This window comes from Pyrus communis, chromosome 5 (genome assembly GCF_963583255.1).
Source record: "Pyrus communis chromosome 5, drPyrComm1.1, whole genome shotgun sequence".
NCBI lineage: Eukaryota > Viridiplantae > Streptophyta > Magnoliopsida > Rosales > Rosaceae > Pyrus > Pyrus communis.
In genome coordinates this window covers 25,961,857-25,986,108 of record NC_084807.1, presented here as the reverse complement: position 1 = coordinate 25,986,108, position 24,252 = coordinate 25,961,857, and the positions used below count along the sequence as shown (strand labels likewise).

Here is a 24,252-nt window from a genome sequence, read left to right as displayed (position 1 = left end):
CTTTCAAGTTTTCAATTATAGCGTTATTGCATTTAATGCATCAAACTGTATTTCTGACACAATCTCTAAAGGAATTGCTGGACTATGTGAACAAAGCCGTTACATTATTGGTTGGATATTTTAATCGTGGGGTTCACCTTGCTTTGTTATTAAACTGTTGACTCAAGCATTGGGCTGCTTTACTTCTACAGTAAACATTCGCGTCAAATTTTTGACCGAGATCAAGTTATTGTAACTCTTATTTTCTTCATTCGTAACGAGCGACAGGGTTGAACATTGACCAAGTATAAAATAAACCTGGGTTTTTATTTATGATCGCAATCGTTGATCTCGGTGTTGAAAGTTTATATGTCTTATTGTAGCTGAAATATTTGTACTTTTCCACAGAATTTAAAATATTACTCTACCCAGCGTGCATAAATCTTTGATTTTTCGTACAATGGTTTTAATTTACTATATATATATGCTCTGCTCGTGTAAATTTTTGACTTGGCCGTTCAGAGGGAATGTAGTGGAGATTAAAATAGTTAGTATAATTAATAAAAAAAAGCGACTTTCAATTAACAAAAAAAAAAAATTCCACTTTGTGCGAGTCTTAGGAAACATTTATTATACGCAGCTTTTTTTTTTTTGTTTTTAACAAAAAAATTGTTTTCATGATTCGAATTCCTAATCTTCTGATACAAAAAAACAATTATTTCGTTATACCAAAGCTCATCCCCCGTTAGAATAATTAATATCAGTTAAAACTTTTTGGGTCATTAAATCAGCTAAAACTGATAGCAGGAAAAATCAAGGGTGAGCAGGGAATTCAGTTTTAGAAAATTCAACAGTCAACTCAAATATGTACAGAGGCTATACCGGTCTTAACCTCCAAAGTGTATGCTATATTCGATGCACATTTGACCTAAAGCATAAAGACCGAAAAGTGGTCTTCTCTTTACCTTATTATTTTCCATTTTTGTTGCACATTTTCAACATTCCTCGTCTCTTTCAGAAATAGCCTAATCATCTACACTTCTATGAAATGCGTAAATAATTTTAGATTTCTTTCTAACGTGATAACATTTTATCATATAAACATTATAATTAGTATTGTTCATTTATTTATTATCATTTTTAGAAAATTTTATTCGATTTGAAAACTGTTTAATTAACTATTTAAATTGTCGAGCAAACAAAAATTATTATAATTAACAAGTGGTATTCCGAACTTGTGGTTTGAGCGTACATAACCTAGCTACGGTAGTGTGGTACATACTACTAGGTCATCTTTACATATTAGGTCAGTATTATAAAAATATTGGCTTTTTATCCATAACGGTTTATAAGTTTGATATAATTCCTCACTTTGGTTTATGAGACTTAAAATCGATAGTAGTGGTTCCTGAGACTGTCCACCATCAATTATTTTAGTCATTCTGTGAGAAATCTCCGTTAAATTGAGAGTATTTTTGTTAAATCAACCCCTCCCCTTGAACTTATGGTTTCTTCAATTTAACGGAAAAATTTCATTGAAGGACCAAAATAATTAACAGTGGACAATCTCATATACCACTTCTATCGATTGTAACTCTCAGTGACAAAAGTGAAAAATTATAACAATCTCATAAACCATTTAGGCTAAAAACCTAAAAAAAATTAGACAGTCATCTTTTAAACATACGTTGGCAAAGAATCCACAACATTGTGGGTTGGTGAATATTGAAAGTTAAGAAAACCCAGCAAACTGATAGGCGTCAAGTTAAAAAACAACGAATACATAGATAGTTATATATTGACTTTAGTCTTTTAGGACGTTTTTGATGATCGGGAAACTATTGATGGGTAGGGCTAATGTATCTTGGAGATGGCCCTGTCTTTGTATACGAGAATATATGTAAATGTACATTCATCCGGACAGGATTTTTTCGTACGCTCAAGAGAAAACATACATAAAAAACCTAGTTAAACTTTGCATAATGAAGGTTAATCTGATCAGTTACTTCGCGTACCTACCTGTATGTGTGCACTGCGCTTTCTGTGATGAGATTCCTTTCCATTTAGAACTGTTGGTCAAACTTTTGGGTTTTTCTAAAGGGTGAGTTGGTGAAAGGAACTTGTGGTCTTTTCTTGATGCACTCCTTCCTAAATCCTAAAACCCTCATCCTCTAATTTGTTTAACTTTTTATTTACATAAATAAATAAAAATTCAAGACAAAAACAAGAAATGTACGTAGAGAAGAATGAGAATGTCAAAATCGCTACCCTCGATGATTTATACATTGTAGACACATCCACCGTTTAAATTCATTATTTTAAAAATCCCGCCTAGGTGCTAAGTAGCTAGTCACCGTCACGATTAGTCTCTAAGCGTTTGAAAATTAAGAAAGTACACCTAGACTAGCTTAGGCATCCGCCTAGCCCGCTTAGGCTGAGACTCTCACTTAGACAGAAAATCGATAACTCTTATTTTATATTTTGTTTTTTCATTAAATGTAAGAGACTTGTTGAATACTTGGATAAACACTCATTATATGTTTGCTTCTCATGCTTTCAATATGTTCTAATACTTTATAATCTATATGTCATTTTAGTTTGCAATTTATGTATCCCTATATAATTATATATTCTTTCCAATATAAAACGACACTTATTTATACAATATATAATAAATTTACTTAAATTTGTCTAGTCCGCATAGGCACCCGCCTAGGCCTAGGCCCTTACCTACCGCTCGACTAGCGTCTGATGTTTTTTAGAACCTTGTTTAAACCTCAAGTTAATTTTGAGTTCAAAATCAAAGAGTTAAAAGGTAATTTAAGTTCTTTCTTTCTTTCTTCTATGAGAAAAGGAAATTCAAACATATAAAGTAAAAAATCTTAACTATTTTAGTTACTTCTAATTTTTTTTTGACAAACGATCATTTTAGTATGTTAAATAATTGATTATTAGGGGAAAAATTAATGGGAATGAACTCACACTAAAGTACATAGACATGATTACTTTAAATGAGCCGTGTTTCAAAAAAAAATCCCTGTTCGAAAAGGTATTCCCATCTGAAGCATGAGGTTCGATTCAGAAGCAAACTGTGCGTAAATCGAAAGTTTTTTCTTGTTTCTTAGACTACTAAATGTACACCCACGTGTGATCTTAAGATAATTATCTTTTTATCGGGACATTAACTAAAATATCTTATATTTTTTTGTTAGGATAAACTGCAGTTTGACTTCTTGAATTATTATTCCAATTAAAATTGACCTCTTAAACTATTTTTTTGGTAAATCAACCCCCTAAAGTATTTAAAATCAACCAATTAACTCCTCATTAGATTCAATAAAATTTTATCCACTTTGCCGTTAAATATTGACACTAGGGGTGGAAAAAAATGCCGAAAATTCCAAACCGAACCGAAAAATTCTCAAAAATTTCGGTACCCAATACCGAACAGAACCGAAAAATATATACATATATATTATTTAATTTTAAATATATATTTGGAATTGTAACAGCCGTTCGATTTGGTTGAGATTTAATCTCAACCGTTGAATCCAATTAAAACCCTCAAACTCAGTCACTCTCTCTCGACCTCACCTCACTCTCCTTTTCTATTTCTCTCGATCTCTCTCCTCCTCCTTATTTGAGGTCTTCAAATTCGGCCAGACCCACATCACACATGTGACTCACCTCTCTCTCGACTGACCTATCACCTCTCTGATCTCTCTCTCTCTCTCTTGACTGCTCATCCATCACTGCGGAGCCTTCATTCTCATCCCTCAGTGTGCACCGATTCTCCCCCAAATCATGTAAATTTTGGGATTACTTTAGGGTTTAAATTCTAGATTAGAGTTTGTGAAATTTGTTCATGTTTTGGATTGAATGTTCATGATTCCAGCCCTAGTTTAATTTCTATATTTATTTTTACCATTAGGTTAGGGTTTATTAAATTTTTTTCCGATTTAGGAATGAGGCTATTACTGGAATTTGGTTGACCCGAAAGTTTCAAGATGATCTGCATAGGTTAATAATTAGCTTCTTTTATTTCTTTTGGGTGAGATAAACGATGTGTAGTTTGAAATTAGATTCACCAACTATTAGATAAGGTTTCATACACCCTGCTGCTCTGATGGGCAGTTGAAACTCAAATGTGTCCCGAATAAAAAAAATATATATAAAATTATGTTAGTTAAGAGACTATGAAGTATGAACCACTGAAAACTCAACATTAATATAACAAGGAGAATGCTAACCGTTGAAAATTATGTTAGTTAAGAAATTGTGTCTTCAGGGATCATTAGTTGATTGAATCTTATATGGAGCACATCACTGGAAATTAAGAAAAGATCATTGTTTAATAACATATACATATACATACACATACATATACATATACTTACACATACACATATACATGTGTTGAATCCTTTTCTCTGCTAATTTATCTTGAATGCTTTAATAGGTTTTCTTCAATCCTGAGATTTATAGCACCGACTGCACCACTCCATTACCCGTTGTAATTTGCAGGCCCACCTGGTTTCATTTCTCTGGTTGTTGGATTTGCAAGGCAAAGTTTTCTGGGTTTTTACTTTGTTGCTCCATAAAGGTCTTTGAAAGTCTAATTCTTTGAAACATTTATGTGGGTTTTGTTCAGTTGGTGGGTTGTAAATAAATCTCTTCTAGATAACATCTAAATTTTCATTTTTTAATCCAAGGGTTTTGCAGCTCCACATTTTGATGTGCTTTCTGCTCTAGTTTGTTTATTTTTCATGAAATTTTTGTATATTTTTCATAATAATTTGTGTCGCTTCTTTTGGCTTTGCATCATCTAATTTTTAATTTCAGTAAATGGGGGGGGAAAAAAAAAAACATGTTTTGATGGTTTTTGCCTTCAATTTTTGGGGCTTTGTAAGCTAAATTTGTTAATTTTTTCCCCGTTTCTAAGATTGTAGTATTTGTATTTGCAAGACCTCTCCTAGAAGGTTTCATCCTTGCAAGTTGTTCATTGGTCTCCGAAAGCCTTAGCTGTGAAGTAATGTATATTTGAGTGGTTTTAGGGTTTGCTCTCTCTCCCTTTCTCTCTCTCTTTATATGTTTAGATATATTATTATACAGGGGGTTTGTGTGTGTGACTTATAAAGCTACCTTTTAGTTAAAGGATTCGAGTTTAACTTCTAGGTGAACATAAATTGAGAACTCTTTTTCTTTTTATTCAGATTACATCAAAATTTAATCTCGATTTGTCCCAAAATTTTGAAAATATTTTGGGATTCTTGAAATTTGGGATTTCCGAAAATTTGTTTTGAGATCGGTCTTGACAGTCCCGTCCCGAAAATTTTCTGTTTGGGATTCAAGATAGTAGTTTCGGTTCGGTATCCCATACCGAACCAGCCCTAATTGACACGACATTACTCTCAAGAGTGAATCACGTGTCAATATTTGACGTCAAAGTGGATGAAATGTCATCGGATATGACGGTAAATGGTTAATTGAAAATTTTTAAATTGCTCAAACGGTTAATTTACCAAAAACATAATTCATATAGTTAATTTCAACTGAGTTAATAATTCAGAAGTTCGAACGATATTTTGCTTTGTTTTTTAAAGAATTTGGTCCTCTATCATGACTTTAATCAAATAGTAGAAGCCACTAAAAGAATATTTTAATTACAAAATAATTAAAAAATAATAATAAGGTAAATGTGTGTGTAGAAATATATTCTACCAACCTAGACGGCCGATTTGGATCTTTGGTAGACAAAAATGAGGACAACAAATCCCGAATGCCTGTCCCCACAATAGATTGAGGGTCTTGTGATCAACAAACATTGCCCTGACAAAATCACGACTTGATCTCTTTATAAAAAAAAATTAAAAAAAAAAAAAAAAAAAAAAAAAAGAAGAAGCCCTGTTTCTATGATTTTATTAATTAGTTGTTGGGAATCTATGAGTACGTTAAATTTTGCCAATTTGTTTGTTGGGTAACTAACGTATTCAATCATACAGCCATTTTTCAAATTGTGGGCTCGTCATTTTCGTTATTGCCATCATTTCTTGGTGAGAGTAATGATTGGATTTAGAAATGAACACAAAAATATTACAGACTTCTCGTCAACTTTTATTTTTATGTTTTACATGCCTACTCACAATGTTTGTGCGTTGTTACTAATTTTACGTTTGCTCAATTGTTCTTTAACTGTTTCAGTCATTTGTTCTACATTAGTCATTGCATTACATTTTCAATGACCAAACCCACAAATACGCACTAAACAAATTAACTAAATAAACAAACTCGTAAAATATAAATAAGTATAAGCAAAGTTTAAAATATGAAAATAGAAAACTCTTTAAGATCACTTCACTCTCTCTAGACAACGAATTTCTTCGACATGTGCGTATCCTACTCTCATCTCAAAACCCTTTGTTGGTGGTTTGCAGTTGCAATTACCGATTTTTTTGTAATAACAATTGCAGGTTCACATTAACCACCCATAGTACATTATTTTAAGGTCACAGATGGTAATCAGCTAACCAATAGTTGCTCGCCAAGTGGCAGCAGATACAAGGTATTGTTCTTTTGCCTTTTATGACGCATATTTGCCTGATGATCATGATCAGCCGACGAGGAGACTGACTTATCTAATTTGGTCCTCTTGGTGGCCGCCGTTGGCGTTGCTGAAGAAGAAGAAGAAGAAGAAGAAGAAGAAGAAAAAGTACTACTGCTGGCGGCGGCCTCTTGCTCTGGCTCTTTTCGTTTGCCGGTGACTCGAACAGGCGGAGGCTCATTCAACCCAATCCGGTGAGGGAAATTGAGCAAAGCCTTGGAGCCACGAATGCGAAAGGCGGCACGGTCGTAAGCCAAAGCAGCTTCCTCCGAAGTCTCGTAGGTACCAAGCCACACTCTGGCCCCATTCTTCGCCGGGTCACGTATCTCCGCCGCGAATTTTCCCCACGGCCTCTGCCTCACGCCTCGATAATGCTTCCCTCTCGCCACCCCCGACTTTTGTAATTTCGGGACATTCACATTCACTCCATCTTGTTCAGCTACTGCATCTCCTACTTGTACTTGATTTTGATCACGGTCGTCATGACCCAACGGAGGAATATCAGTATCAGGTGGGAGGACTAGGGTTGGTGAGGGTTCGTTTCCATTAATGGAAACATTAAAATCGTGGTGTTGAGATTGAGTGGAAACATCAGGTGGCAGCTGATCATGACTTTGATCAAAAAGATGATCAAGATCATACGTCTGTTCGGGTTTGACACATTCCAAGGAGTGGTCGGGAGACCATCCGAGGCTAAGAGCGTCGTGAAGGGAGTTGTAGTCGATCATGTCATCCCAATCGTCGACTTGGAAGGGTAAAGTGTGGTCGGGAGACCATCCGAGGCTAAGAGCGTCATGAACGGAGTTGTAGACGATCATGTCCTCGGAATTGTCGACTTGGAAAGGTAAATCTCTCCATTGTTGCGTTAAGCACGGCATCATACATGGACTGCTAATATTGTTCACCGTCAATGAGCAGCAGCTTGTGTAGTGCTGAGGTTGTTCTTCCATCTTTGCTTGTTAGCTTTGTCCTTAATTTGGATGACTAGGCTAACAAAAAAGAAGAGAGAGAGAGAGAGAGAGAGAGAGAGAGAGAGTGTGGAATTGAGAAGTTGATTCACAAACTTCGGAAGACGAGGAGGTATGAAGGGGTATATGTATAGAAGTCGGGGCTGGATACTGTTGTAGCTGTCTTTTTGGTACACTCAGAACACAATTACGTGTGCATAATTTTAATCAAATTATATGTGTATTCATTTTTTATAAACAAACCCTAAAAATAAAAGATACAAGGATGTCGCGCATTCTCATAACACAGTCAAAATTACATTACGTGATACAGTGATTAAAGTAAAAATTTGTCAACCAAAATGACCCAAATAAATTTTTTTTTTTCTGACCAAAAAAATTGAAAATATCTTTTTCTATTTTCTTAATGATTGTCTTTTAGAAAAATACCCTTCGAAGGTTTCTGTGAACTTTCTGCCTTTCTTTTTCTTTCTTTCTTTCTTTGCTGTAATATGAATGGAAATTGCAAAGTCACAAGCAACCACATTGGGTGGGGTTAATGGGACCGCACGTCTATATACACACTGATGTCACGGTGGCTTCCGTCGGCAGTTCGCCAGGTGATGTATTTGATCTTCATGCGTTGTGAAACTACAATTTGTTATTCATATTTTTCAATTCAATAGATTCAACGATTGGATACAGAGAAATATAAAAAAGGTGAAAACGGTGTGTGAATCACACCACCCTTGTTTTAATGTAATTAGACACAGATTGTCTTAAGAAAAAAAACTACGCACGAATTAACAACTGATGATATCCTGTATGCACTTGTGGGATCACCGTGTTAACAGAAAATCTCTTTTATTTTTGTTTCCCTTTTATTTTTGTTAATAACTTCCAAACGTGATAGTTGAATACTTAACTTTGTGTAGTAAATATGATTCATATCATATATGATATGGATAGAGGTGAAGCTATCCACACACTTATGTTTACTTTTCACACAATATTTTTAATCTTTGATCGTCGAATCGAATAAATTGAAGAGAATTATAAGGCAAAAATTATCAAATAATGCATGAAAAGTAGTAACGGATCTGTAAATAGCACTATCCTATTATTAATATGATGTCATGAACATGCAAAATCTGTTTTGAAAAATAACGAATAAAAATGATGACTTGCAACTTACGACATGAAAGACAACTAGTCAAATTGCAAATTGCATAATAAAGAATTATGGGTGGAAGGAGACAAAATCTTGAGTGTAACTATGATGAGGAAAATAGAAAGAAAATAATATCCATCTGTAACCGTGAGGCTATTTCTAATGCAACCAATTTGTTTTAGTCAAAAGGTATATTTTGACTCTAAATTTATAGATTTTCTCACAAATGCAAAGTTACATTTGATTTTAGATATCTCTAAAGTTAAAAGTAAGACCAAAAAATCGAGAATAAGAAGGTTATAACTCTAAAATGGGGTTAATCACTCTTTAAAGCATATGAGTTTAACTACATATGAATCGAAAATGTTATAACTTATCGTTGAATTGGAGATATCCTAAGACATATCCACCCATGGTTCAATTGATAGAGCAATTGGGTTGGATTGTCTTTGGCCTAAAAAAAAGCAGTCCACCGGTGCAAATAATGGAGGGCAATTGGGCCAAGAGCTTGTGCCCTTTCAGTTGCCCTTGCAAGATTTGCCTTGGCTTGTGCCAGTGAGGTCAACCCGCACGCATAACCATGCGTCCATGTAGACTATTGCCTTGCCCTCGCATATTGTTAGGTTTCCAACGGATCTTTTATCTGGACTGTTGGATTTCTAATGTTAGAAAAGAAATTGAAAATTGAAGGTTGTCCCATATGACATAATCTGGTGCATATGATTCAACCCAAATTTAGTAAATCAACAGCCTGAATTAATTTGAAGGTATAAAAATTAAAAAAAAAATACAAATGTTTTTTAACAACACACTTAAAAATTTTACAAAGTTCAACCACCTTCTTTATTTGCGTTTTATTTTTAATTAATTACGCTCGTTATTATGCTTTGTGTTGTATTTAAAATTAAACAATCATAATTAAATAGAGAGTTTTATTTTCAAATTAGAACAAGCGTATTAAATACACACTTACAGGGCACAAAACATAAAAAATATATATATATATATTTGTGAATAGTAATCACACTTGCTTTTGCCTTTTAATTTCCTCTTCTGAAAGGAATGAGATTGCACAAAGACAATTACTGTTCAGAGCAAATAGTTAAGACAATTTTATTACCCTTGCCTTTACCCTCTAAAACAGGTGGAGTTGTTCTAAGAAAACGGACCTTAGCTAACGTAGTTTCGCCCAAAGAATGACATTAAATTATGCAATAATACCTATTTTTATTTTTGTGTTGTTGAGATTAATATCTCTGTACACTTCCCCAGCTAGAATACAACGTACATATGCTGACAACCTTGGCTGCTTATTTAACTTTGTCGCCTTTCACCTAATTAATCAAATAATTAACTACTTTTAATTGTTTTTATTTGAATCTTAGGCGGAGGTATCTGATTTTATATTATTTATGTTAAAACCTAAAAAATAAAATAAGTTCACACGTAAAACGGCATGACTAATTTTATATTTGATGGGTGATCCAGACAAAAGATTTAGTATAAATTATAAATACATTAGTTTTTTGGGGCTATCCTGAAAAAGGACAAAAAGAAAGCCCATGACTGCAATTTGTCCAACAGTGACTTCACCTTACTGTTCAATAGTGACAACCTTATGTAACTTTTATTTGAAATTTATGTACGAATGTCGACGTATTTTTTTTAAAGAAAATTAATGAAAATGGTTTGAAAATTTTTAGTTTTAATAAAAATGACAAAAAATTATTGTAAGTGAATATTATCATAATTGACTTTTTAGAGTAAAAATATGGTTTTTCATTAAAGTGAACAGTATCAGAAGCTTTTTGTTAAAGCTCCATTTTTTTAAATCTCGGGTGTTGATGTAATTTTTAATACTTGAGGGAGTTTCATGAAAACACGCTTAATTTTAGAAAATGTAAAATGGTGGTTTCCTTTCAAGCTTTATGTTTTAATGCATGTACTTGCAATAAATAAATAATTAAAAGGAAAATTAACGAAAAGGATTTGAAAACTTTAGTTTTTATTTAAAATGACAAAATAAAGGTGTAAGTGAATAGTACCAAAAGTGACTGTTTAGGCTAAAAATGTCCTTAACGTTAAAAGTGAACAGGCTATGAATGTTTAATTAAAACTTCCATAATTAAACCCATGCAACAAACGTGATTCAAGACATTAAAAGTATACTTTAACTCAAGAATTTGGGACGTGCTTAATGTAACCTTAGAATGAGGTGATTTTGTATCTATCACTCCTTTAACTTATCCATACAACCAATCATTTAAATATAATCTACTTAGTTACAAGCTCATGTTAAATCGGTGATGGAGTCAGAAATTTACAATAATGGGACCACAAACAACAAGCTTACGAAAACTAATTACTTTCATTTATAATTGCCAACGATATGTTCTCATATTTTAGAAACATCGTTTCACAACATCATTATCAATAAAATTAACTACATTTTATTATTGTAGATAACCAATTAATTATCATTCAACCATTGATTTCTCATACGATGTGAATTCTTCACAATATTGATCACTAAAAGAGCTCTCCCCGTTTTGGAAAGATTGTAGTTTTGGTATTGTTTTAATTAAAAAAGTATTAATAAATGGTCTCTCTTTTTTGTTTGTCTCAATTATTATAGGGGTCATGTAAAAATTCAGAAAAGAAATATTTGAGGCTGTTACGGTTAGTGGCAGCCAATGCCTTCATGTTGGCTCTGCCGTTGACAAAACTTGTTGAGAGAACCATAATTCTGACAGAAACTGTTACTAAATGTGTATGAAATAACAATAATAAAGAATGCGAAGACACAAACAAATGGAAGTCAAAATTGCTTTACCGCATGTTGCTAATTGTGTATGAAATTAATATTTAAAAAAAAAATGTGAAAGCCACAAACAAATTGGACCAAAATTTTTCTTTTTGCAGAGATATCCCACCGGCTCTGTTGCTAATTTCAAATGTAATAATAATATTAATAAATACATAAAAATTTGAAGCCACAAACAAATTGGGACCAAATTGATTTTTGCAACCCACGCAGCTATCATCCATCCCCGTCTCTGCACCCAGCACTCAACTATGGCTTCCTAGCTTTTCAAATTTGTCCATTTCTTTTTCGTTTCTCCCTACGTATCTACAAGATCAACACCCATTTGAGTACAAGCTAGTTTCCTAATGTTTAATTTTTAATTTGGTATAAGCAGGTTTACTCTTAGCATTAATTATTAAATGCAAGTTATGTAACAAGTGTTCTTATATTAATTCAATCTCGAATTTCTTAATCACAACCATTAACATAGTACGGGCATAAACTATTTGTAATCTTTACCGAATCATTAGGTTGGACCTTGCATTTAAATATAGTATAGTTGGAAGAGCAAGTAAGCAAAGTAGGTGGGGGTATTGCGACTTGCTAAATTTTCAATTAGGTTTATTAATCAAAATCGGCATTTTTTACTTGTACACTTCAATCATATTTTACTTCTACAAATTCTACTTAAAAAAGGTAATAATAACTCTCTTTTCTGTGAATTTTTTTTAAAAAAATGAACCAATGAATCTACGAAAAAGTTTAATTAAAAAAAAAAGAGAACAAAAAAGAAGAAGACAAAAGAAAGAAGAAAGTGCGTGTACAAATAGTGGAAGCCTACGTTTTGGCTAGTACGCTGATTTTGGAGCACTGTTCAGTGTTTTGTGACAAAAAGTGAAAACTTACAAAAAAATTCCTAATCGTCTATAATCATACACCAATTTAAGCATCACCATTTAAACAAAATATATCCTTAATTTACTAGAGCGTCAACAACAAGATTTACTTATGGGTAAACATGATAAATTCCTCGAACATTGTTTAGTCCTTTTAACAATATTTTATTATTATTTTCGCATCAAAGTGAAAGCCGTCAAATTCATCACTCTTGTTTGATTCTTTGATCCATTTTTCAAATCCTTAATAGTCTTCTTAATTATTTTAGTTGTCCAGCATATAGCTGCGGTTGTCTTAAGAAAGGAAAATCAATTAATTAAAGTTTACATGCCCTAAATTTCTACGTTGGAAGATTTCATACACCTCTGACCTAGATATTGTTGATCGCCCATGAATTAAATGCAAACCTCCCAACTTAATTAGAAATGAAGGAAAAATTTAAGCATGTGAAATGATTTGATACTGAGCTGGTGGCCAGTTCACACATTAAAATCAAATTGTATTCACCGTCTTATGCAGAGAATGTTATTGTCAATGTATATTTGTTTACTTTTAATCCTTGGAGGTTATGAAGTTGACGTGCATATATTTCGAAGCATATACGTTAGAAGAAGTTAGGTAAAGAAAATGACCATGCAGCTGAAATTCCTAGCTAGTAATTATTTTATCAATGACTTATTGATAATAAAAAAACCAAAAACAAAAAACAGAATCAAGTTTATTTTTCATATGGAATCAATTTGAACTTTTGAAATGTGTATTTACAAGGAATAAAAATAAAAATTATTTAACTTTTTGAGTTTAATGTGTTTACTAAAATATGGCTATTGTCTGAATCTCAATATTTATTGTCGTAGTGGAGGAAAAGGTCTTGCAACATGACTGCTCAAGTGACAACAAAATATGAAATTAGTATGTTGATTTTGTGACTTGAATTGAAGAGGAACCGAGTCACGGAGCCAGAAATTCAGGCTAGCAGATGTTTTTTAAGTCATAAAAAATTATACAAAATATAGCAATATAACCAATGAAATAAAACAAAAAATGTTGTTTTTTTTTTTTTTGGTATTGTATGAGGAATTTTAATCAAACAAGAGTGGTAGAGCTTTAAATTTTATGAAAAACTTATTATTAAGATGACAATATCATTAGAACATGCTTATAAGCTTTGGTAAAAACATTGTTCTAACAATCGGCCTAGGCGCTGGGCGGTGGAGCCCCATCCTGATTTTGGGCAAGGCTTTTGGAAAAATCGGCTGGAAGCTAGGCGGCACCTAGGCGGTCCTAGGCGTTTTTTTTAATATTTTTTTTATTAATTGTGTGCTTTTTTCTTTTTTGGTTGCATGTTGATATACTTATGGAAATGGTGTACCTGATTTGCAAATGATGGATTTACTACAAGTTCATCCAATAGTGAAACGAATTGGAGCACTTTTGAGGGGATACATACAAAGAAAAGAAATAAACTAGATACAACAAGGTTAAATAATTTAGTCTATATCTAATCCAATACAAGGATCATGATTCATGAACATGAAGAATTTTGTCTATCATCCAAATCCTCCTCATTATGATTATATGCTTACTGTTTTTTAAATATTGAACTTTTTGGATGTATATAATTTGTGTATTCTTCTACTTTTATTTTTGCATTTTATCATTCTTTTACTATCCATACAAGTATAGTTTTTTTTTTTTAAGGTGTAACTTTAGTTTGTACAATCCTTGTTTTACATGAATTAACCAAAACAAAGAGGCTTGTTTTCTATAGAGAAACATAGAGGGCGTTGAGGGGGAGTGAAATGTGTAGTTGCATAGGACACAAATTTCAAGGGCCCTCAAAATTTTTGCCATCTAATATTGTATGTAATATTGTTCTATATTTAAAAATTGTTTTTGTTAGCACTTTAAATTCTCATTGTGCACTCTTTATAAGCGTAATTTTTTTCCTAAATATAAAATTTTGGAGTACAATGAGATATTTTGAGTGTAAATAATAACACCCTAAAAATAATTTTTTTTTTCAATTTTATTATATAATAATGTTACATATTCAAGTGAAACTTTAAAGTTTTCAGAGTTTTTGAAGTTTTTTTTTTCTTCTTTGGTTGTTTAAGATTGAACTACTTTTGATTTTATTAGTGAAGGTTATGTTTGCATGCTTTTGATTTTATTAGTGAAGATTATGTTTGCATTTCTTTTTACTTATGTAAACTTGCAATCATTGAGTGCTCAAGTTCGTTTTGATTTAATTTATAACTTTCTTGCCCAAAACCCTAGATCTGCAAAAGTATTCGTTATTTTATGATGCATGTGTCATGTCTAATAAGTTATGTGTAAACGGTTTATAAATTTATATCCGTAACTATTTGTCAATTTTTAGGTAGCTAAGTGTCGCGTCCGAATAAGAATCAAAATTATTAATCCTATTAATTTTAAAGAAAATTAATGAAAAAGATTTGAAAATTTTAAGTTTTAACGATAAAGAAAAAATAAAGGGCAAAGTGAATAGTACCAGAATTGACTTTTTAGTGTAAAAATATAATTTTTTGTTAAAATAAACAGTACCAAGAGCTTTTCGTTAAAATTCCTTTAATTTCCTTTAATTTTATACTTTGTGTGCGACACATTGCACACTATCTTCACTCTTGGCAAGCTGAATGCATGACATGCACACCACTACCGCATGCAACACATGTCCATGCATTGTTAGGTTTAGATAAGCTTACAGTGGTCACACGGTCTCCAATTTTCCATCCGAGTCAGACAATTAGTGGGGGTTGGTGATTCTACTTCGGATTTCATTGTCTGATATTTAAGGACTAGACAATTAGGATCATTTAAATTGAACTCGATAATCTGTATTAATTTATTATGCTGGTTTATTTTAACGACTTCGATTTCTCATCCACACAAACTAAGGAATCCGATTTCCAATTTGCCATCATTACAAATTAACACGACTTAATTGTTTTGTTCAAACTGTGTGGGCTAATTTTAGTTGCATTTAGTCCGTTCGACAGAGGTAACTGACTAATGCATGCAAACTCCACGTAGATCAAGGACTTTTTGACGAAATATATTCAATAGTCATTGTGGTTCTAAGCCTAACTGATATAGATAGGAAAACACTAACTTTTGAAGAAGAGAGGTAATATTGATTTTAAAAATAATTACAATATTCAAGCAATGCAACATGAAAAAACATACAATACTTCATCACCGAGAAGAGAAATTAGTATAAAGAACAAATGATACTAAATACGGGGAAAACCTTAACGTAGAACCAACTCCAACTTTACATATGTAAAAAGTTCGATGGAAAAATTAAAATAATTTGGAGATAATCACACAAGAAACAACGCATGGAAAAATCCCTATTCAACCACCAAACTACACTTATTCTGGCCACCAATATAAATTGATTAAGCTTATTTACGGCAACACCCTCTGATATTGAATTTACATTCACATCTGCCCATTAAAATTCAAATTTCCTCACTTAACATCTTGGAACTTAAATCATGTCTCATATTAACTACCTTCTAGCATCAAATATTGTCAATAATCCCGTTAAAACACTAATAACAGCACTAAGTGACAAATCCATACTAAAAGCAAACTAAAAACTCTCTTAAAACGAATACAAAACACTCATCAAACTAAAGGAAGTTTCTTTTGCTGAACTTTTTCTAGTGAAAGGAATCAAATGCAAATAAGAAAGGAAGAAAAAGACTAGATCAAAAAGTTAAAACAGCTTTAAGCCTTCACCTTTCCTATCGTTATGATACATCATGGAATTGAAATCCTTCGTGGTGGTTAAGTTCTTCCAAAGTGTTCATTAAGAAGCAGAGAAGTCAAGGCCCTCGACAAAAGCTTTCTACCGAGAGTTTCCACTCAAAACCATCGATAACTACCTTTTATAAATTAGAAGATAGGAGGTGGTTTACTACTTAATTATTATGTTTGATTGACTATTAGGTCTACTGCTAAATTGATTATTTGTACTGATCTGTATGTGATTTGTTGTCGTGCGCTGAGTGTTCCAGCCAATTTACCATGCAACTAGTTGTATATTATGCTTTTTTCGCTACATCAACATAAGTATCATGGATTAAGTTCATAGTAATACATCAGCAAATTAACAACAAACTTAACATTATTATGGGCAAAACAGTTTAAATTTTCTTTTTAAACTTCACTACTAAATAACCTAAATTATTTATCAAAATGTTTTTACTGGACTAAATTGTAAACTAATCGTTCTACCACCCACCACAAATTCTAACCTATACTAAGAACCAAACCTCACCATGACAGTGACATATCTAGTATTCGAATCTAGAGTGATTCTAGTGTAAAGGGTCCAAGTTTTTTATATAAAAATAGAGTGCGCGTGCAAAAAAAAAAAAAATTAGTTTATTTAGTGAGATATTTCGTCGAACACTTGATAAGTGATATTGAAAGAACTTATCAAGTGTTATCTATTTAACCTGTCGAGATATGTATAGTACGTATTACATCAAACACTTAATAAGTACCAAAGAACCTGTATAAAACATTCGAAAAACCCTCAGAAGACCTTTATATGTATGTTTTTAGAACTCCAAGTGGTCCCAGAACCACCTAGTCTCAGGTGCACCCGCCTCTGCACACAGATCAATTTTCGAACACGGGACGCGTGAGACGCATGAGTTTCAAAACTTTATTATTATTATAAAATTGTTTCTGGTGACCCTGTCCACTCTTGGCATTTTTTTGACCATGTCCCACTAGAGCACGTTTTAGGTCCTCTTGGCTTAGGGTTTAGGTGTTGGTGGGCGGGGTGCTTCATGTTTCGGCCATCTATGGTCTTTCTGACGACAATAGTACCCGTAAAAAGAGACTGCCCCGACAGTAGTACACGTTTTAGGTGTTGGTGGGTGTGGGTTATTTGCCATCCCATTTTCATACTTTTTCCGTATCTTTCTATTTGTGTGATTACAGTTAAGTTACGTTAACATTTTATATTTCTATTACTTTTTATTTTATTATTTCTATAAAAAATTAATATAAAATGTTGACGTGACTTAACCGTGACCACACATCACAAGAGGGCATAGGGATAGTATGGAAATGGGAGGGCAGACAATTCATCTCCTTTTTGTGGGGCCCATCACGTGTCGTCTTACAAAAAGTTGATGCAGCATATCGTGTCTGTTTATCGTACATCGTACGGTCAGTTTTCGTTAGATACTATTTATATTTGATTTTTAAATTTTAAATTTTAAATAATTTATAATTACACGATTTACGATAAACAGATATGATCAAAGGATTCTCAAATCCCCAGGAAAAGGAGCCTTTTCCCACATTGCCAGAGCTGATCTTGGTACGGAGCAGGTGGACTCCACCCACATGCCTCCAACTCAAACGGCTTCGAAAAAAGATAAACGAATCGGAGTAGATTACTTCTTTTTTTTTTCTTTTTTTTTTTTCTATTTGAATGATCACGGTTAAGCAACGTTAATATCTTATATTAATTTTTTTAGAGAGGGAGACAAAATAGAAAGTAAAGAAGAGGAGGAGAATAAGATGAGAGAGAGTCATACTCCAAACGAAACAGCATATACAGGTGAAATTATTGGACTATCTCGTGCTAAATAGGACTAAAAGACATCAACGTATTTTCTAAGGAATATGTCACATATGACATGTCAGCTGAATTATTTGACTCCTTACTTTTTAACTGTCTTTTTCTTAACAGCAAATAAAGATAGAGTCAAATGCCTTTAATTTAATTTTCTTTTAATGCATGTGTCCCACTGAAAGCCAATAGGATGAAAACTAAAATCAATTTTAATTATTTTTAGTAGATAATGTTGCTGTGGAGCTCAATATATTAATAAAATAAATAGTTGACATATCCATCGGAAATGAAAAAGATTTAACACATATATTCAATTGGCCACATCAATCAAAATGAAACTTTGACAAATTATATACGACGTCCCTTTTAAAGATATTCTTAATTGCGTATAAATATGACAGAAAGCAATCAAATGATAGAAATTGAAAGGCGTTGGTTTCTTTGCCTTGTGTTTTTTCTTTATACGGACAAAAGAGGTCCTTTTAGTCGTATTATTACAATTAATTGTATTTAATGTTTTTACAACGTATTAGCAAATGGGTACATGCTATGAATGTGATATTTTTGGCTAGAAAAGTTTAAAACGTGGAAGAAAAAAAGAGTAAAAGCTAATCAGGCGGCGGGTACGGGACCTAATATATTAGCGACTAGCAAATGGATACATATTGTGAATATTAGCGCCGTAGAAACAGTTGATATTTTAATTGACTAGTATCCAGTCCAGGGTCTTTTAAAACTTGAAAAAGTAATAAAGATACAGAGGGGTTAATATATTAGCCCTCATGACTGGAGAATAAAAAATTTAGCACTCAACTATTTCTTAATAAATTATATTTTTTTTAAGGGCTAAAATTGTTCCCAGGACTTGGTTTATCCTTTCATGATTCGAGCTCGCCTAATGAGAATTCAAAGTTACAAATGGAGTGCAAATAGAAAAGTGTGTAAGCTCAGATAGGATGTGATGTTCAAATAGAAACTCAAAACTTTTAGTCGATGCAATTTCAAAACTTCAAAATTAAATTTTAAAATTTGTCGCTAAAAGAAAAAAATTCAAAATTTAAAACCTCCTGGAAATTAACTAAACTAACCGAGCTTACCATTACACTTTGTTTGGATGATAAATTTTAAGATTACTAAGAAATTTCAAAATCAGGGAATTTTATTTTTTATAATTTTTAAATTTTCTTATTTGGTTAACCTAAAAGAAAAATAAAATTTGAGTGCAAATTTTTTTTTATCATTACACTCTCACTTATAAAAATTGAGAAATAACATCTATTCACATAAAATTTGAACTTGGAAATTGAAGGTCTCAAATTTCAAGTTTTTTTTTTTTTTTTTTTTTCACACAAAAATTCTGCATTTCTATGTTTATAAATCAAAGTAAGGAAATAACTTGCAAACTCTGAGTTTGTCAAAATATCAATAAAATTTTCCTCATTTAAATTTAAAACGTAGTGTTAGGCTTAGTGATTAGTGGACTGATGATGATCATCATCCTCATTTAATTGGGCTGAAACTATAGGTACTGATCAGTTCGGTCCAATAGATTGGGTTCGGCTTGGGCTGAAACAAAATAATAGGTAATCATCAGTCCAGTTCAATAGACAATTTGGGTTGACCTGGGCTGTGATTAATTAAACCGAACATAAATTTGGGCTAAGCCCAAATTGAAATAAAATATCGATGATCGAACTTATCTGATTTTCTCGAACTCTCCAGTCTCCACACCCTTCTTCGCTGTAGCTCAACAGATCACTCATATAAAGACAAACGACGTGTCGCAATGCATGCAAGCCCTGCATGAGAAGCTCCTCAACACGTGCCCTACTTCCATAACACGTGCCACCGCTATTCACACCGCCATTCTTATATAAACCCCCTCCCATCCCACAACATTTCACACCATTAATTATATTTCTTCAATCCAGTACTCTCTCCCCAAACACATTCTGATATTCAAACCCAAATATTTTCTCAATCCACCCACCTCGGGGAAGAAATGGCTGATACACAAGGCCACCAGCAATACCAGCAATCCCATCGTTTCCAAGCTGGCCAACAAGGCATGCAGCAGCAGCACCAGAAGTCCTACCAAGTCGCCAAGGCGGCCACCGCTGTGACCGCGGGTGGGTCCCTTTTGGTGCTCTCTGGGCTGGTCCTTGCCGGCACGGTCATAGCTTTGACCATAGCCACCCCCCTGCTTGTCATATTCAGTCCGGTTCTTGTCCCGGCCGTGATCACCCTGTCCCTCATAACAATGGGGTTCTTGACCTCCGGCGGGTTTGGTGTGGCGGCGGTGACGGTGTTGTCGTGGATCTACCGGTACGTGACCGGGAAGCACCCACCTGACGCGGACCAGCTAGACTCGGCTCGTTACAAGCTGGCTGGGAAGGCGAGGGAGATGAGGGACAGGGTTGAGCAGTACGGTCAACAGCAGACTTCTTAAACTGTGTACCACCAAATACATATATATGTGTGTGTCCATGTTGTTAGATCCGGTGGTCATGGAGTTTTAAGGAGATCGTACGGCTACAATAATAATAAACATTGGAGTCTGATAAAGATTAGGGCCATGCATGGGTTTCTCTCCGTCTCTGTAATTTCATGTGTTTTAGTCGTACGAGAGTTGGGTTTCTGTCTGTGTTTATTTTGTTAATTAAGTGTATGTTTTTCTATCTGGGTCTTTTCTCTTGTAATGGGTTGAATATTTTGGAGCTGAGGCCTTGTTTGATAAGTGTATTTTTACTATATTTTTCTTGTGAATTTTGCGGGATTATTGATTATATTTGATTCGATTGGGTGACGACGATGATAATACGCGTACTAATTACGTGGCTCCATGGAGTACGTGTCACCGTGCATGGCAACCTCTGAGCGAGGGAGCGTTACGAAATAGATTCCCATAGAAATTATTTATAAAAAAAAATGTCCGGTCATATTTATATACCATCACTAATTAAATGAGTTATTTTTTAGCTTCTTTAATAATTTATTATTTTAAGTTTGTTATTTATTATTATTTTAAGTTTATTATTTAATTTTATAGGTTAGTTGAATTAAATTATCGTATTGAATAAGGTTTTTGAATATATTTTGAGTGTTATTTGTCATTAAATGATTAAGTCCCTGGATTTCTGATGATGTGGTTATTTGAAAAAATATTGAAAAATTTATATTTAGACTATTGAAAGAGGTAAGGTAGTATCCTTTATTAAAAGGACGTGAGGCTAGCACCAAAAAATGAAAAGAACGTGAGAAATGGTTTAAATATTTATAGGAAAAAAATTTAGATGTTTTAAATTTTTTTTTTTTAATTTCGGCCTAAAATAAATATGGCCCTTTCAAACGGGCTACCTGGTTGGCTAAGAATGGCGAGCCCGATGGTCAAAGGGCTGTAACTTGGCCTTTATTTTTTATTTTTATTTTTTCAGCCTTCTATTAGAGTTAAGTTTTGGAGCAGGCTAGATTTTAGCCCAATGGAGATGGCCTAGATTCATCCACTAAAATTATTAGGGGATTTTCACTTGGGTTCTTTAAGTTTTTTGAAAACTAATAATGCTAGGGAGACTGAAATTTATAGATAAAATTTTTTGTAACTGAATGACATATAAATTGATGATTGAATTATCCAGAAGTGGTGATAAATGTGCTCATTTTTATCAGTAATACATTATTTAATTTGAAAATTTTGAATTTAGTCTCTTAGCATTACCCGGGAAAACACCGTCAAGTCAGTTTGGGGGGTGCGGACACACTTGCGCGAATTCGGGTAACGGCTACAAGGGAGAAATCGAAAGGTTGCTCGCGCAGCGGATCTCTCTCTCTCTATCTAAAGATATCTAGAGAGAGATGTATCTTTTAATTTTGTCCATTTTTATTTATTTATCCAACTTAAGATCCCTCCTCCCCAAATTTTTTTGGGGTTTTTAAGTTAGGTCCTTTGAACTTTGACTCATATTTTACAACTTGTGAATATTGTATTTTTGCTTTACAAATCTTATAATCAGAAAATTTTTAATTATTATTTCTTAATCTTCTTTAGGGGATCATCATACAAAAAGTAATTCAAATGGGAGGCTATTGAGTATCTATATCAAATAAATTCATGATTTGTTTTGAATATGTTATTTGACACTCACACAGTCAATTTCTTCTTTGACAATCATACAACCAATTTTTTTTTATACATTTGGATGCATAAACAAACACTGATTTAAATTTTTGTTTAGGGCTGATTTTCAAAAGAATATCATGAAATTAAAGTTATTGAACTATTCTAATTATAGATCTAATAATATGAAGATACGTCATTTGCAAATAGTGAAATATGTACATTGATATGTTAATTGCAAATGGTTAAATATGTACATTTTGTTCGAAATATGTGCATCACTCGTGGGTGACGTGCAAAGTATTATTCATTAACTTTTGAATTGGTGATATGCAGAAAATCATTGAACCAACACATGTATTAAACTAACTAAAAAAAATATATCAGTTCAAACTAAATTAAATTAAACTTAACACACGAATTAATTGTGTAAGATATGCAAGTACGAGGTCGGTTCCATATGAATTGCTTTAACAAGAAATGACAGATTGAATTGAAGGATTGATTAGATTAAAATTAACAATAAAATCATAAAGACAAGTGAATAAAATAACACATGCCAAGAATAATTTGAGAAACAATGAAGTCCTAGGTTATGAGTCCACCGAAATAATTCTTTTTACTTTTTTTTTTTAGAGTCAAACTACTATTTGGCCCTTCTTTCAAAGGTATGAATTAGTAGTGGTCAATTCGTGTATCTGTACAAGAATTATATCCACGGTCTGGCATACAATCATTAAACAGAAAGGAATCATGTCAGCCAAAACTAACCTGGTATTGGTCGTCCTTGTAGGTTTGTTCAAGTATCTAGATGAAAAAGTCATCGGAAATCCAAACTTAAAATCAAATAAGCACATAGATGATGAATATAGCATGACATATAATCATATAACAATTAACAAATACTTTGTCTATTCATGACTTGGCTTCAGACCTTAGGAAATAAATTAATTATACGTAAAAACAAAAATAAAAGAAAGATAGAATCCGGAATCCATGACAAGGCATATCCTTAAACTCTTCGTGAATTGTGTAGATGGTGATGGTGACATAACAATATGGTATAGGGAGAGAGCTTAGAACGCTCTATTTATATTGAAAACGCCCAAAAAGTATGGTAGAAATTCTTCGATAACAAACAAATTCCTAAACAATTAATTACACAAATTAGGAAAAGAATTATTCTTGATTTGCGAAATCATCATCTGTCTTGCACACCAGATTTGGGGTTAATTCAACATCTGTAAAATTCTAAAAAAGTACCAAATTTGTAGCTCTAAGTCTTATCTTTCTAAAGCATATATCACACGTTACTAGGAAAAATCTAAAAGACTCTGAATCTTCATTACACATACATAGTTCAGAAGGAAAATGCAACTTCCATGGAATTAACTTGCAAAACTGGAATGTTTAGCTTCATAGAAAAATAGAAGATTTGGACACAACATCTTCAACCTCTCAGCTTCCTTCTCCAATTAGCATTGCATAGAAAATACCACGTAAAGTTGATTCATCACAAAAAAAGTTCTTACTACCCAGCTTGACTGAAATGTAGAAAGAAAAGTAGCAAGGCTCTTTTAAAAACCAGTTCCTTGACAAAATTTAGAGATTATTGACATGAAAATATAGAAAATAATTCCCCTATCAATTATCCCAAAATAAAATCATTTAAATTGACGATTGTTTAGTCATCCATATGTATCAAATAAATGGACGGTTCATTATGAATAAGTTACTTGACACTCGCACAGTCAAATTATTCTATATATTTGGGTGCATAAATGATTTCCGAGTCCCATGATTTTTTTGTAGGAATGATCTTCAAGTGAGATTAAGAAATTGAATGATTCCGATTATGAGATTTATATTACGAAGATATGTTATTCAAAAACGGTGGAATATGTGCAGTCGTATCTTGGGAGATGCATGTATTATTCTTAAACTTTTCTTTTATTGATCCGCAGAAAATCATAGAGACATGTAAATTTAAGATGTAAAAAATACAATATTTTCAAGGTTTAAATTTGAGATTTTTCACTCTTTTTGAATAATACTTGCATTTCTACATATAGCGCTTCTGCATTGCATAATTTTAATAATTTAAAATC

At 32.8% G+C, this 24,252-nt stretch overlaps 2 protein-coding genes across 2 annotated transcripts; one reads left to right on the top strand and one right to left on the bottom strand.

Moving 5' to 3' along the window:
- Window positions 1-6,275: 6,275 nt before the first annotated feature.
- Window positions 6,276-7,648, bottom strand: LOC137735031 (ethylene-responsive transcription factor 2-like). The gene has a single exon (XM_068474390.1). It carries the CDS (start codon window positions 7,528-7,530, stop codon window positions 6,499-6,501), a length of 1,032 nt encoding a protein of 343 aa, XP_068330491.1. The 5' UTR covers window positions 7,531-7,648; the 3' UTR covers window positions 6,276-6,498.
- A 12,384-nt stretch (window positions 7,649-20,032) lies between these two features.
- Window positions 20,033-20,598, top strand: LOC137733375 (oleosin 1-like). The gene has a single exon (XM_068472528.1). It carries the CDS (start codon window positions 20,033-20,035, stop codon window positions 20,477-20,479), a length of 447 nt encoding a protein of 148 aa, XP_068328629.1. The 3' UTR covers window positions 20,480-20,598.
- The last annotated feature ends 3,654 nt before the right edge of the window (window positions 20,599-24,252 follow it).